Source organism: Sciurus vulgaris (genome assembly GCF_902686455.1).
Source record: "Sciurus vulgaris genome assembly, chromosome: 16".
NCBI lineage: Eukaryota > Metazoa > Chordata > Mammalia > Rodentia > Sciuridae > Sciurus > Sciurus vulgaris.
Genome location: NC_136477.1, coordinates 43,931,769 through 43,948,576, shown reverse-complemented (window position 1 = coordinate 43,948,576; position 16,808 = coordinate 43,931,769). Strand labels below are relative to the sequence as shown.

The following is a 16,808-nucleotide window of genomic DNA, read 5'->3' as shown; positions in this document are numbered from 1 at the left end:
TTGAGTTGATTTATGCCTATTGTCAATGTCTTATTGACTTTATTTGTACCTGTGAATGGTTTGAAAATGTCTTACTTTATGTAAGATCTAAAGGTGTTGAGGAGAAAAACAGAACACCAAGCCATTCTTTATATTATGTATTACACCAAGTGTTATGCAAAGACAAGTGTATTTTTGTGGCATGAGATGACAGCCCTTTTGCCAGTTTTCCCAATTTGGGGAAAACTGGTGATGAAGAAGAATATGGCCTATTTGTTAAGGAATTCTACATATATCTCAGTTTCAAGTTGGACAAACCCATCTATATGAATGTTAACAATGGATGTTAAAAAAAAGTCCCGATCCCTACATTAACCCATTTCAGAGAAAACTTTTTTTGTTCATAATGGACATATTCATAAAATGTAATTAACATTTAATTAACATGAATTATTTTCCATGCCAGACACTGGGCCAACTGCTTAACAAATGTAACAATATGAGAAAATTTTTTTCATAGAATTTCATAAATTCTATGTGAGAATTTCTTATGGATAATGAAGTTGAAGTGATAAGAAGCTTACACTCACATCAGATTCCAAATGCTTTCCCTCTGGAGAAATAAGAGACCTGAAAGGCAGATCCCTATCCATCAGTCTTCTCTGGCAGGAAAGTTCACATTATGACCAGAGAGAAGCAGCAAACATAAGAAACCTAGAGAGTTTCCAGGAGAAAAATCAGATGCACCATTGTTATTCCTAATAAGAGAATAAGTGGGGGGCGGGGGGTGTAAGTTTCACTTGTGAGTTATCAGATGCATCTCCTTCAAGGATCCTGAAAAACACTCATGAAAACTTAGAATTGTATTTTATTTATTTTGTGTTTCTTTTCTGCATTTCTATGAATGTGACTCAATGCCAGATACAACCAACTAGGTCTCCAAGATTTGTTCAATTTATATCTCATTTATTCATGAAAACAGCTCTGGTTCTTAACATTTTTGAGGGGAGGAAATGAAGGCTCACAGAGTTTAAACTGACAATGACTGTGAGATGGCTTCTTATCACTGCAATGTAAGAAGTGACATGTCACTCTGGGCTGGGCTTGCACCCAGTGTGCCTGGCCCGTTCTCTGCACTGAGTTGTCAGTTGGATGATGCCAGGACAATTCTGAGGTCTTCCTGTGGCAGAACCACAAAATAGAAGCAGCCTAGGTCCCAATCACCTCTTGGAGGAGAATTGTTTAGTATACATCAAACTTTATGTGACTGAGAAATAAAAGGTTTTTTGCATTAAACCACTAATATTTAAAGAATAATTGTTACCTCAGCATTACCTACTCTGACATAATTAACATACTTTCCAGTTCTACACAGCTAATAATTGACAGGACTGGGAATATTCCAACTTTTAACCACTAAGTCATCCTACCTCCAAATGGCCCATCCCTAGCACAGATATTTAACCATAAAACAGAGTGATAATGAGTTTCTATGGTGCTTCCTACCATGTGGGCTCTGTAGCTGACTCTCAAGCACTAGTAATCAATAAAGCCCTAAATTATGGACTTAATTACTTGGCTCATGCTTTCTACATCAGAAGTGATAGTATTTACCTAGAGGAAGAGAATTCTTCTGTACTTCTTAATAGTTTGTCTTGACCTCAAGGCTCAGTATGAAATTGGGAGATGTCAAAATCATCAGGTCTTTCATTAAAATCTCATTTCTGTTTCTAAGTTATGTAACAGGCTAAGAAACTCTGTTACCCACTTAGGATTCAGATCAGCATCAAAAGTCTCTTCTTCCGATTAGCTAGTGGTGAAATACCACACTTGTTTAATTGAAAATTAATACTCCCCTATTCACAGCCTATCCTTTCTATGGAAGTTTCCATTTCTCTTCCCATCTGCCACCTGCCCATCGGTGTCATTTACTACTAGCTGGTACTTCTACTTCAGCCTGTAAGAGGAAAAAGTGGATCAGAGATAAAAACGAGTCTTATTTGCGACTTGCCTCTATTATGTGACAATTATTTATGGTTTTGTAACAGGATGTTTTAACCATGTGACTTATGGAGTTATTTGTGAGTGTGCTTCACTCATATTCTCTTTATCCCAAACAACTATCAGTACCAGTTATGCTAACATCCAAGGAATAAGATAAATATGGAATGATCTCTTTCTGAATGAGGATGCTTGTTCTTTCAATCTGCTTTGTGACTTAACCCACAGGTCATTATTAATGAAACAGAAAGACAACGAGTCACTTAGAAAGAAACTTGTAACACACATTCCTATTCCCAACTGCAAATAATATTCCTGCCAGACCATTTTAGTGTTACATGAGAATCCAGAATTGAAAGGAAAGTTATAGATACATACAAGAACTTATAAATTTTGACCTATGTACAAAGTAAGCTAAGCATAGATTCCTACCTTCCTCGGGCTACTGGCTCATTAACTTATACTTTAGAATTCATAGGTTCATGGTGTGGCTTCCTTTAAGATTTGCTTCCTTCCTTCTTGATAATAGTCAAATTTATGACTCAGCCTCTTGAAAGGAACTTGAAAGTAAGGAAGGGTTACTGACTATGCCTCACCACTACTGAAAAACCACTCAAATCCCCTCTAAAGGTGAAGCATTAGCATCCCAAGAAGACTGAGCCCCATACTGGAATACCATCTGTCAGAATTCAGGGACATTTCATGGATAAAAGAAATAGAGGAAAGAAATCAAAGAGTTCTCTTCACAACAAAAAAGGATTGGTGGAAATTCTAAATACAGGGAAATTGGCTATTGAGAAATGTAAGAATTTCAGGACAAACGAATTAGCCAAGGTTAAATATTGAACTTCCAAAAGATTTTGCACTCCCAAAAGATTCCCACTACCCAACACACAGGTCCTGCATGTACACACACACAAACATGACAGCCTAACACCTATGTAGCCACATACTAGGTATTCAGTGAACAACAACAGACCACTTGGTACAAGCACTTCAAAAGCTCCCAGACTCCAAAAATATGGAACTTGTGTTGTTCTCTGATCCAAAATAACAGAGTGAAAAAAAAATAAAATAAAAAACTAGCCAACCTGCATGCCATGAGCACAAACTCTGGGCTGGCCTGGTGAAACTCAGGTACCTGCCAGCTTTGTCAAGAAACTGTACAAGAACCATGGAACTCATGCAAAAGAGTCAATTTATGGAAAGGAAAATAGGTCAGCATGTACAGTTTTTTTTTTTTTTAATCTCTATTCTCTTTTCTCTCACAAAAGTCAAAGACTTCTCATCTTCATAAATTATCTCTGAAGTTGACATAGCAAGTCTTTGGAGCATTTCCACCATGAAAAGAAAGACATTTGATTTCTGTTCTAGAGATAGTAAAACAATCTTCTCATTTTCTTCGTGGCCAGAGAGAAATATATTACCCCAGGTAGACAGAGGGGACTCTTAATTTTTAAAAAGTGCTTGAAATAATTTTTTTAAACTCTTATAGAAATGTCTTAATTCAGTAAAATAAGGATAATATTAAAGAATTTTATGGCACTTTATATCTGAAATTACATTAATGTGTTTAGCATGTTTGATTTCCAATTGCAATTCAAGTTCAGTAGTTTTACAAACTCTTCACAGTTGGAAAAATAAGGTTTTGTAAATTTGTTTTGCATTTTCTGTTGCAGATAGTATGAATACAAGATAATATTTTCCTCTGATTTTGCATGTTAATTTAATAGTCCTCCTTCTCAATTCCCCCTGGACTCACAGAGTAAGAGAGCAATTTAGGTGAGAGGGATGGGGGAAAGGGAGAAAAGAAGAAAAGTTATTGTGGAAACTTCTGAAACCAACTGACCATAGCTGAGAATGTATTTCCCAATCTACAAGGTTAGAAAGTCTTAACCTCTGTTCATCATAACTTTGTACCCTCCTGACAAGTGTTAAATCCCAGGGTCCAAGTGGAAAAACCCTAAACTTTCTCTGTTTCTCAAGACTTTGTTGCAATGACCTCCATCCCTTAGTTACTTTTTATTTCCCCAGCCTTTATAACTCTAGGCCTTTTTTTAAAAAATTATCTTTATTAGAGATAACAAAAAGTCCTTCCTATTGTCTAAAAGGCATAAAACTTTCTTGTAAGAAAGATTTAAAAATGGATAGATTCAAAATTTAACAGGATAGTCCTCCCCAAAACTTTGAGAACTTTCCAGTCCTCTGGAACAAGAAAATGGGGTCACAGCTATACCACAGCCTAAGGAATAAAAGTCATGACACAATAGTGATATATGCATTCCCAAGTTTATACAGCACAATTCACAATAGCCAAACTATGGAACTAGGCTAGGGGGTCTGTCAGTGAATAAATAGATTAAAAAAAAAATATATATATATATATATATGGTATATACACAATAGAGTTTTATTCAGCATAAAGAAAAATGAAATTATGTAATTTACAGGAAAATGGATGGAACTGAAGACCATGATGTGAAGCAAAATAAACTAACCTCCAGAAAATCAAAAATTTTGTTTTCTCTCATATGTAAAAACTAGAGAGGAAAATGTGAAAGAAAGGTGGGAGAGATCTGTAACAGGAAAAGAACCAGGGGAGGGAGGAGAGAAAGGAGAAATACTTGAGAATGATATTGACCAAATTTATATTGTTATATTGTGTACATGTATGAATGTATAACAATGAATCCCACTATTATGCACAATTATAACACACCTATAAAATATGGAAAAAGGGGAAAAAAAGAAAATGGAGCTAGTAAATATTTTACATCCAAAGATTTAATGATGTATTATTTTCCAGGAGAGATGTCCATAAGGCATCAGATTTTCATAATCTGTGCATCCTAAAAGGTTAAAGCATTCCTTGAGTGGCTTACTGTAAGGAGTTTGGGGGGGAGGGGTCTGTTTATGGCCATCATCAAACCCTGCAGCATATTAAATTGCACAGTACAGCAGGTATTTTGTCATTTAGCCCAAGTAACAGCATTAACTAATGGAGTGTATACCTAAGAAAACTTGAGGTTCTGTTAAGGCATGGGAGTCAGAAATTCCAGTAGCAGTTCTGCTACTAACTTGGTGACTGAAGTTTGCAAGTCACCTCATCTCTCTGGGCTGCAGATTCCACATCTCGAAAGTTAAGGAGTAGGACTAAATCTCTGGTTTCACACCTGACCTGGAGACCCTGGCAAACTCTGGATCACTGGACCCCAGTCACTACCAATTGAAGGGGACTCACTTGGAGTTAGCATGCTGGAATCTGACTTTTTATTTATTTATTTATTTATTTATTTATTTATTTATTTATTTATTTATTTATTTATTTTTGTACTGGAGATTAAGTTCAGGGATACTTTACTACTAAGTTACATCCTTAACCCTTCTTACTTGTTATTTTCAGGCATAGTCATGCTAAATTGCCCCTGATGGTCTCAAACTTCCAACCCTCCTAAATAGGTGGGATTACAGACATGACTCACCATGCCTGGCTTAGAAATGACTTTTAAAGAAAGCTTCTCTAGACATTTTTTTTATCTCCTAGGTGTGAAAACTATTGTGGCAGACACTCTAGGGTCAATCTAGCTTTAAAATCCTGGATTTCCATTAAACTAATATTTGCTACATTTTGCAAATCTGGATCATCATGAAGTGTTAGTTATTAGAATGAGTATATCATGGTACTCTTTTTAAACATAAGTGATTGATAACACATGTAAATAAAATTATTTAGAGAATCTATCACAGCACAGGGGAATTGTTAATCATATATATATGTATAGCACATACAATGTGTGTGTGTGTGTGTGTGTGTGTGTGTGTGTGTGTGTGTATGTATGAACTATCCTTGATTCTGCTTGATTCTTGACCATCAATAGGTTTGCTAAAAGACAAGATAGGGTGACCTTAGGTCACTGAAGGCACCAAAAAGCAAGAGGAATAAAAGTATATTGCATGTCAATCACTTTAAAATATATGATTGCATTTAATCCTTATAACAGACAACCTGTGTTCATTTTCCTACTCCTAGTCTTGCAACCATAAGCAAGTCATTTAACTCCATCTAGGACTCCTTGACAAAATGGAAATTAAAAATACCTTTCTCATGGAATTGCCATGAGAATTAATGGACATAATACATGAGAAACATTTATCAGAGTGCTTATCACATGATGAATATTTAACTAATTGATAGGTAATAGGATGATAAATAACTGTGATGTTGGCTGTCAGGTCTTGCTATTCAACTTTTACCTTGTGGCCAGCAGCATCAGTATTACCTGGGAACTCACCAGAAATTGATCATCTGGGGGCCCTACCCCAGACACCTGCATAAAAAGCTGCATTTCATAAGATCCCTGTATGATTCATGTGCACATATATGTTTGAGTAGACAGAGATGGTAAAATGACTTGAGGCTCCGCAACTTGACAGAATATATACCACTAGTAAGCCAGGAAACTGAGGGCATTCCCAGATCAGAAAACGCTAAGGTCACCATCTCTCTCTCATCCTCTACAGACTTCTATGACCTAAAGGTATTCAGGCTTCCTGAATTCCACTGTGATGTTCTTTCTCTAGTCTAAGCTGTAACTGAAATGCTTTGTGAAACACATTTTCATGTCTACCACAGTAACAAGAGCATCATAATTTTGTTTAATTTTTCACGTTTTTAATTATTCAGCTGTTTTGTTTGTCACCATTTAGGGAATTATTATAAAACTTATGTCTAAAATGCTTCTGATTAATGCATATTTAGGCAACTAAACAGATGTAGAATGGGTTGACTGCTTTGATAAAATTAAACATTGATGAAATGTATATTTGCACAGCAATAATGATGACGGCATTTGTATAAATAATAACAGATCTATTATCCTAATCATCTAGGAGAAAAAATGATGAGACAGTGACAGAATTACCAAATATGTCTGGCTTACTAGGCAGATCATTTTCAAGTGCATTTTTTTCAGATGTGAATAAAATTATGCAAATTTATAGCATCTACAACCACATTAAAGTGAAAGAAGTATAATTAAGCAAAAAAATAATGTGGATGATACCAGAAGCATATTTCCAGGACATGTTAAATTTCCAGAGCTTCTCTGTACATCATGGAAGGTACATGTTTTTCATACAGCCTTCCCCAATACCATAGTTCGATTTAATAAAAGATGTGTCCTGAGATCAAAACTTAAGTATTCTAAAGTACTTATTAATATTTAATTCTCCAACTGTCTGTCTTCCAATTGACGACATGTCACAATTGATGGGCAACATTTGTTTTTTTTTGTTTTTGTTTTTGTTTTCATTTTTGCAGCCAAGGGGATCTTGGGTTCAATTAAATAAGGGATTAGGATGCCTAGTAAACTTAATCCTGGTCCACAAGGTACATCATAGCGAGGGAAACAAATGTGGCAGGAAGGAGATATCATCCTCCCACCAGAATTCAAGCAAGAGCGGGAGGTGGATAAATAGAAATAACAAGATTAAATAAGAAAAGGATCCACAGTATGAAAAAAACTTAGCACAAGAATAGGGAAGAGGAACAGGAGATGGAAAACCAGAGGAGGGAAACAGAAGCATGAGATGGAGTGTGTCCTGTGGTAGACATTCAGCTGGCTGCTCTTTTTTCCATTATGCCCACTGGTCAGTTCAGGTCCTAGAGAGTGGGGTAAGGGAGATGTTTTCAGCACTTTTCAGTTGGCCTTTTCTCCTCCTTAGCCTACATGAGCAGCTCCACAGCCAACCACAAACATTACACTCCCTAAAGATTCCTCTCTCCGCTGGCTCCTACCTTTTATTCCATTCAAAACCACCAGGAGAGGCTGAAATGATTGTTAAAACTTGTGTTTGTTCTTTCAGGTGATATCAAGATTATCGAACAAATCTACAGTCTCACAGGTATGGCTTTTGCTGAAGAGAAAAATATTTATCCAAACTTTGGAGGATTTCAAGCATATCTTCCTTTCCCTTTAGGATTTTATGTATTTACTTTTTACTTTCCCTAATCCACTTCCCAATAAGAGATGTGGTGACTGACTTTTCAGAGAAGAAAGGATAAAGAAGTATTTAAACTCATATCTCTGTGGAAATAATTTATATTGTTACAAAGTTGTTTATTATCAAAACCTAACAGGAGTAACAAAGTACTGAGGTGTTGATTTTTATAAGTACTTTCCTTTCATTTAAAATTGGCAGTCAAGTTTTTCTTATAAGTATCTACAATATTAAAAATATGGTTCAGAAATGGTCTGGAAATATGTTTTTTGATATATGTGAACTCTTAAAACAGTCCCAATTTTAAGTACCCTCTACTTGCTTAGAAAACTTTTTGAACAGCAATTTGTCTGATTTATTAGCCAGACTTTTTTATTACCAATAACCTTATGACAGTGTTTTTGTCAGCTTTTTCACCACTGTGACCAAAAGACCTGACAAGAACAATTTTAAGAAGGAAAAGTTTATTTGGGGGCTCACTGTTTCAGAGGTCTTAGTTCATAAATGATTGACCCAAGGTGAGGCAGAGCATCATGGCAGAATGGTGTGGTAGAGTAAAGCAGGTCAGGACATGGCCTTAAAAAAGCAGAGAGACTCGACCCCTAGGAAAAAAATATGTACCCCTAAGCCATGTCCCCAATGACCTACCTCCTCAAACCACACCCTACCTGCCATCAGTTACCACTTATTTAATCCCCACCAGGGGATTAATTCACTGATTCAGTTAAGACTCTCATAACCCAACCATTTCACCTCTAAACCCTCTTGCATTGTCTCACACATGAGCTTTTGGGGGACATCTCATATCTAAACCATAATAAACAGCAACTTTTCTTGCTTTGTGCCTTCCCTGAAGCAGAAACCAGCAACTCTACTACCTACACACACACATACACATATACACTCATGGCACACAGAGAGATTCAATTACACATTTATTTTAGTCAGTTTTGGCCTCTGTGACCAATATACCCAGCAGGAACAACTTAGAGGAGGAAAAGTTTATTTTGCTTCAGTTTCAGAAGTTCAGTTTGTAGTTAGCTGGCTCCATTGCTATGGGTCCAAGGTGAGGAAGAGCATCATGGCAGAAGGACTTGGTGGAGTAAACCTTCTCAGTTCATGACAGCCAGGAAGTACAGAGAGCTCTGCTCACCATGGACAAATTATAAGCCCCAAAGACACACTCCCAGTGATCTACTTTCCCCAGTCATACCTCACTACAGTTACCACCCATTAACCCACTAACATTACTAACCCACTGATTAAGTTACAGCTCTCATATTCTAAGTATTTTACCTCTGAAAATTCTGCATTGTCTCACACACAACCTTTGAGGGGACCCTTCATATCCAAACCATAACATTCTTCCCTTGGCCTACAAAAGTTCATGCCCATCTCACAATGCAAAATATGTTTAGTCCATTTTCAAGATTTGCCATAGTCTTAACAGTTTATCTCAGCATTGCCCAAAAGTCCAAGTCCAAAATCTCATCCAAGACTCAAAGCAAACTCCTAGCTGTGGACCCCCTGTAAAGATCAAAAGCAAGTTACATTTATATAATAATAATGGTACAGTGTAAACATTTCCATTCAAAAGGGGATAAATAGAGGCATTAAAAGAAAGGATGAAACCAAAGCAAGACCAAAATTGAGGTGGGAAAATAAGTTCTGTAGCTCCACATCCAGCATCTGGGGTACATGACATCATAATTATTCCCTCTAAAGGGTTTGTGTAGCTCTGCCCCTATGACCTTGCTGGTTGTAGCCCACATGGCCTCTCTCTTGGCTTGTATTCTGCAGATTTCCTCTGCAGATGTTCCACATCACTGGCATCTCTTAATCTCAGGGGTATCCACCACAGCTTTGATTTCCTCCTCACATCTCGGTGTATTGCCCTCTCAGGAGCTACCTACAGGGATTCTGACCCTGCTACACATTGGCCTCTTGAGTCTTCCTTTGAAATCTTGGTGGAAGTTTCCGTGACCCCAAACTACAGAATCCTGCATTCCTGCAAAATCAACATCATATAGATGATACAAAGTACTGCTGCCATCTCAAGCAGTAGCCAAGCCTCCTGGGACAGCAGCCTGAATGCCAGGGCAGATGAACATAGTGAAACAATATTGTAGGCCCCCCTATATAAGCAGGATGCCCCCATGGTCTCTTCTCAAAGGAATTTTTACTCTTATACTCTCGATCCTGTGATGGATATGGTCTTGCCAACTCTTGAGATGCCTTCAAGCCATCTTTCCTATTGTCTCTTTGTAAAGTACTTTTCTGGCTATAATCTCCTCCATAGCCACATGGAGGAGATTATATTTTGGCCTCTATTTGACACTTTTCTGGCCAAATTGAAAGTTTTTAAATCTTTCCTTTCTGTTTTCTGTTTCTGAATATCACAGTAAACTCAGCTAAAAACTGCCAGCAAAACCCTGCCACTACCTAAATACTGTGCTGCCTCAAAATTTCCTCCACCATATTAATTTGTTCATCACCTTTAAATTCAGTCACCCAGAAAATCTCAGGACCTGGAAAAATCTAGACAACTTTTTTTTCCAGAATGTAAAACAGATGGCATGGCCTCTAGTCCAATTTCAAATAGATCCTTCTTCTCCTCTGAAACCTCATGAACCCAGTCTACAGTCCTGTTGGCTCTCTAGTCTCCTGAGCTCCCACCAGAATCACCCATTAAGCACTGCTTAAAACATTATAGGCTTCTCCAATTTTTCAAAAATTCCTTCTACAAACCAGCTCCAAATGCTTCCAAAACACATAGGTTAGTCACAGAAACAATCCCACTTCCAGGTACCAATTTCTATTTCACTCAGCTCTGGACCACTGTGACCAATACATCCAATAAGAACAGCTTAAAGAAGGAAAAGTTTATTTCAACTCATGGTTTCAGAAGTTCAGTGCATGGTTGAAGGTCTTCACAACTCTGAACCCAAGATGAGGAAGAATATCATGGCAGAAGAGTTTAACAGAGGAAAGACCCTCAATTCATGACACCTAGGAAGGAGAGAGAGAGAGAGAGAGAGAGAGAGAGAGAGAGAGAGAGAGAGAGAGAGAGAGAGAGAGAGAGAGAGAGATTGATCTGCTCATCACCAGGGACAAAATATAAACCCCATAGGCATACCCCCAGTGACCTACTTCTTCCTGTCACACCCTATCTACCTATAGTTACCATCTGTTAATCTATTCAGATTATCAATTATCAATCCACTGATCTGAATGTTTCTGCATTGTCTCAAATATGAATTTTTAGGGGACTCATATCTAAACCATAGCAATATGACAAAGACATTGATAATTTATCAAATTACATTGATAATTTAAAGATGGTGCAGTGGGAGGCAAACAGTTTACTTTTAATATTATATCAAGAAACTTCTTAAAAGCTCCTAAGGTTTTTGCTGCTTGCACCCACACTTCTTTTTGAATTTAGTTGAATTTTCTTTCATCTGTAAAAAATCCCTCATCAAAACACAATGGTCTTTCCGTTTCAGTTCTTCTCACCAGACAGCCTTTCCTCACGAAAGCACCAACTTTCACCCAGACCTTTTATATTCCCTCATGCGTATTGAGAAATTTGACGTTGGAGGGGTTGTGTTTGTTTATTTGTTTGTTTGTTTTTCATTTGAATTTCTTACCCTTTCATAGAATTGCAAAGATGAGAATCCCTCCCAATCATACAAATCCTTAATTTTCAAAAGTAAATTCTTTTGCATAATTTAGGCTGATGTTCATTTGCAATGTTAAAATCACCAGAAGAACAAGGGATTCAAGACAATAGATGTTTATTTCTGTCTCTTGGACAAGTTGAGAAAAGAAATATAGCTACTCCAGTGGGTCCATTAGGATCCCTGAATTTCTTATTTCTGTTTTATCAGTCTCAACATATGGCTGTTTTCTTCAAGATATCTTCATTCTCCAAGATGGTTGCTGAAATCCATCTATTTTATCAATATTTGATACCGGAAGTCAAAGAAATATGAAAGAGGGGAATAGAAGTTCCCTTATTTCTAGTAACCTTTCTGAAAATTTCTCAAAGCCAATTTGCTTGTATGCCATCATTCCACAATGTAACCTCATGGCCAAATTAAAATAGGAAGGGAAGCTGGGAAAGACTATCTTTGGGCAGGGTGCATTGCTAATAGTTTTGGTGCATTGCTAATAGTTCTGCTAATAGAAAGGAGAGAAGATTTAATGAAAAGAAGTAACCAGCACCTGCCCTGATATAAATTTTTCTTTCAACCTCTTCATGAACATAATCATTGCACGGACAAGTGTTTATTCAACTTTTTCTTTGTATTGCTGAGTACTTAATTTCTATTATTTGATATCTAATATTTTCCTCACATTATTCTTAATTTACCAGTGAAGAAACAGATTTTTAGTAATTGTATTGCCCAAGAGTACAACTAGCAAGTCGCTTTTGATTAGAAAGAACTTCTAGAACTTTGTAATTAAAACTCCCCGCATTCAATATCAAGATTTTATTCTGCTTCCTCTCCAATCAACATAGGTTTGTCTAGTCATTTGTAAGTTTAAAGTGGCTATTCCAGCAAAATGTCATGAACCAAATTTGAGACTCCTTTAGCTATGAGCATAAAAATCTCATTGCCCTCAAGAAAGCATTTGCTAAGAGAATAAGGGATAAGTCAAATGAGAAGAAAGAAATCTGTGGTTGGGTTTAATAGCAGTGTGCAACACGTGAATCCAGCTACACAAAGGAAGCAAGCGTTGTTATATAGATGACCCAAAGCAAATAACTGGTACTCTTACATAGAGGCTGATGTGGAGCTGGGTATCTAATAATCTAATAAATTTCAGTCCTGTCTGCAATGATGGTAGGTAGGATAATTAATTCTTAGTATAAGGAATATCTGCTGCCCTGATTGCAAGACTCAGTTTCTAAGTAACTTGTCCAAGGTAGCAACTCTCCTTGACAAAATACAAGTATGAAATATAAACAAATTTGTAGAAGTACAGACATTTGATAGATCATTAGTCAAATGATTCTACTAGAGCCTGTGGAGACTTTTAAAACAAAGGAATGATGAAATTATCAATAGAAAAGCAAATAGTTGCCTAATGAGAGAATGTACTCAATGTTTTTCATTTCTTTGGTAAGTTTGCCCTGTTGTGTCTTTAGCTGGGTAAGCTAATTTTTCAATTCCACCATGCTAGTACACAAATGTTCTTCTGTAATTACATGTGGGTCCAATTTTTGTTAAAACAGATTGTTAAATGCTGTGGGAAACAAACAAAAGCAACACCAAGACTATCCAAGAAAAAACTTAGCCTTTACCATTAATTAAAACTTGTATCTAGTTGGAAATGGGACTCATCTAGAAATATCTAGAAATTTTGTGCCATTTAGATTAAACTACCAAAAAAAGTTTCATGAATAAACCAATCATTTCACTTAGTAACTATATCCTAAACTGAATGGTTTATTGTCTCTAAGTCACTACTGTTATTTGCTGCATCTGTCATTACAACTATTTTAGATATAGAAAAAATTCAAATACCCCAATGAATAAACTGTTCATTGAAGTCATAACCATAACAGCTCATGAGATTTAAATAACCTTAGAGATTTTCAGTTTTTAATTTTATTTTATTAGAAATATTTGTAAGCAGGTATAAGTGATTACATCTTCAAAAGAAACTAAAGCACATAAAAATGAATTGACCTTTTGGAATGAATTGACTTCTGAAGATGCTCAGAAAAAGTTATGTCTGGGGCAGAGCAAGAAACTATTACAAAAACCTAAATTAGTGGCTCTGTTCAGAGCTGCAAACATAGTGACTGTAATAAATGGTCGCTAAAATATATGTAACCGTTATTGTGTGTATATTGTACGTTGTATATATTCACTATAATAGTGACTCTGTTTAGAGCCACTAGGTTAGCTTTTGCTGCCATCCCTGCCCTTTATCTCCGCCAGCATCCCAGTTGTCTTTTCCTATCTTCTCTCATTATTATTCCTAGCCTATAAATTTGAATGACCCTAGTCAAGAGTTCAGTGATCCTAGGATAGGTTTTGGCAAGACTATTTTTCCTTCTTTCCTCAAGTTCTTTAAAGGGAGCAGACCAGGTAGTTTGTTCCATTTCTTGTTCACAACTTATGAGAATAAGGAGAGCAGGAAACAGAATAGATGAGGACACTTCTGATTTTTTTTCTATCCATGTGACCCCAAGTAGCAAAGATTTTTATCCCCAAGGAAAATATAATTTTGATGGTTGATCTCCATGTAAAATTCCACTAAAGAACTTGTGATTGAAATAACAAAGCCCAAGAACCTCCACTAAAATCAAAAACACCAAAAAAAAAAAATTCAAAAACATCTTTATTCCTACCAGCATATCCTCATATACAAGTGACTACAGGATTAAAATCTAGGTGCAAACCTAGTAAAATACGCCTTTCACACAACTCCCCACCAGGACAGTTTAAGAGACAAAGAAAATTGGGGAGGGGGTGATAAAACCAGGAAAGCAGAGAGGGTAAACCTAGGGCTCAGAAGTGGGGCAATTTTTTAACACCTGAAATAAATTATAGCAAACTTTGCAGATTTCAATTCCAATGAGTAGTATGTCCCTAAGGAATCTGACTTTGTTCAGTGAGACCTGCAGCATGAATGATATGCCCTTTAAGAAGTCTTTTCCATGTGTACTAATCTACTTTATCCACTATTTTAGTCAGAGCCCAAGGGAAATGGCAGCATCAACAAGAGGCTCCCATCCATCGTGGAAGATGAGGAAGAGGAGGAGGAGGGAGAGGAAGAGGAGACAGCCTCCCTCTCTCCCATCTACACAAGGGGATCCTCCTCTTCACGCAGCAAGAAGATTGGAAGCAATAAAAGCTACCTAGGCTTAAGCTTAAAGCAATTGGCCTCAGGAACTGTGCCATTCCATTCACCTATCAGAGTCTCCAGTTCAAATTCCCCCAAAACCAAGCAGGAGACTGACCTCCCTACCCATGGCAAAAGGAAAGAGAAGAACTTGAAATTGCAGCTTTCCACTTTGAATAGTGCTGGACCCCCAGACCTCAGTCCAAGGTAAGAGTTCTCATCATGTAACTTTCCCTGGTGAAAGTGACCACCTTTAATAAAAACTAGTAAATTTCTTAGCCTTTAGGGTCTTTCTACTACATGGGTTCATAACCTGGATTCTTTAACATTCCTGAGCTTTGTGTGCAATTTTTTAAGTGTAAGCACAATCATGTGTCTGGTATAAGAAGAACTAGGAATATTCTCAAAAGGACCCGCTGAATGTTCAGTATTCCTCTCTACTCCCTTTAGAGTCACTGAGCTCTATGTTAAATGTGTATTTTACATTGTGAGTTCACAACAATAAATTTATAATGAAAATAAAAGTTCATCAATGTTATCTCCTTAATGCCAGCTTTTGCCAAAAGGTTCATGGAACAAGTTGAAATTCTCAAGAAAATAAATTTTTATTTCTGTACTATTCACCTCATATTGTAGATGGCTGGAGCTTAGTTTTATTTCTGGTCTCTTCGATAGGTAACATAGCTTCATTGTTAGTTAAAAATAAATCACTTTGGAATCAACTAAGATGATTGAGAAGGTGAAAAATCCTGACTTGGAAAATGTGAAAGGGGGCAGGGTATGTTGCATAAAAGGAACAGCAATCATCAAACCTCATAAGAGTCAAATAATTCAGAAAAGCAAGGAAAAAATATTGAGAGTTTTCTATGTATTGTGCTAGGTAATTTCATGTTCACTACTGCATTTAGTCTTCTTGGAATCCTATAGTTTGTATTATCTCCACTATAAAACTGCAAGAATTATAACTCATAATTTAAATATTTTTCCCAAGATCTCAGAAATACTCAGTTTTGCAAGCTGGATTCAAGTTCTGTTTTTCTACTTATAAACCAAGTGATCTTTCTGGCACACTATGTATTTATTAATTCACTTAAAGAACACAACTTATCGATTTAGAGAGAATATTAAGAAAAATAAGCAAAGCAAGATTAGTAAAGAGTAAATGGACATTAAGCTTTTGGAATTCAGTTGGAGATGGTGATTTGAAAACATTACTTAACTCTTCTCATTTCTAAATTTTTACTGAAATGAAAAATATCAAATTTTAAATGGAGAATTATGAGAGTTGGACTAGAAAAATTTATGTATAATATGAGGCTATATTTATAAAACTAATATATATTCTTCTATATAGAGAAAAAGGTTTTGAGACATTATGCTAAAATGTTGAGAGTAGTGGTAAATTGCAGATGATTTTTTTGTCTCATATTTTGTAAATTTTATGTCTAAATTTTCTACATTAGACATGTATTGATATAGTAATGAGTGAGATAGATATTATTTACCAACGAAAGAAGACTAGCTCAAGTTCTGATAGTAATTTAAATATAATTCCTTAACTTTCAGAGTTTTGTTCAAGTTTAGAATGGAGACATAATCAAATTTATTTTCTGTGATGCTATAATTATTAGGTTAGAATATTTTCTGCAGGATAGAGTATTGATTCAAGATAAGATGAAATAACTTTTGTGCATATTTTTTAATCTGAGTTTCGATTTTGAATCTGACTTTTGAATCTGAGAGCAAATAAAAGAATGAACTCCATAATATTGATGTCCAGTATAAGTAAAATGTGAGCTAAAATCATGAACCACATATGTAATTTTAAATTTTCTAGTGGTCCCATTTTTAAAAGCGAAAAAAAAAACATAAATGAGACTAATTTGTTAAATATTTATTGATGCAATATATCCCAAATATTATCATTTCAAATGTGTGCTATTTAAAAATTGTTAATAAATAATTTA

The 16,808-nt window shown here is 36.0% G+C and overlaps 1 protein-coding gene across 1 annotated transcript in view; it reads left to right on the top strand.

Annotated features, from left to right (window-relative positions):
• The window catches only part of KCNH8 (potassium voltage-gated channel subfamily H member 8), a 401,588-nt gene that overhangs the window by 354,308 nt on the left and 30,472 nt on the right, over positions 1-16,808 (top strand). The window contains exons 12-13 of the mRNA XM_079115168.1: positions 7,846-7,884; positions 14,690-15,048. Of these exons, the coding sequence (XP_078971294.1) occupies positions 7,846-7,884; positions 14,690-15,048 (398 nt within the window). The remainder of the gene's footprint in view (positions 1-7,845; positions 7,885-14,689; positions 15,049-16,808) is intronic.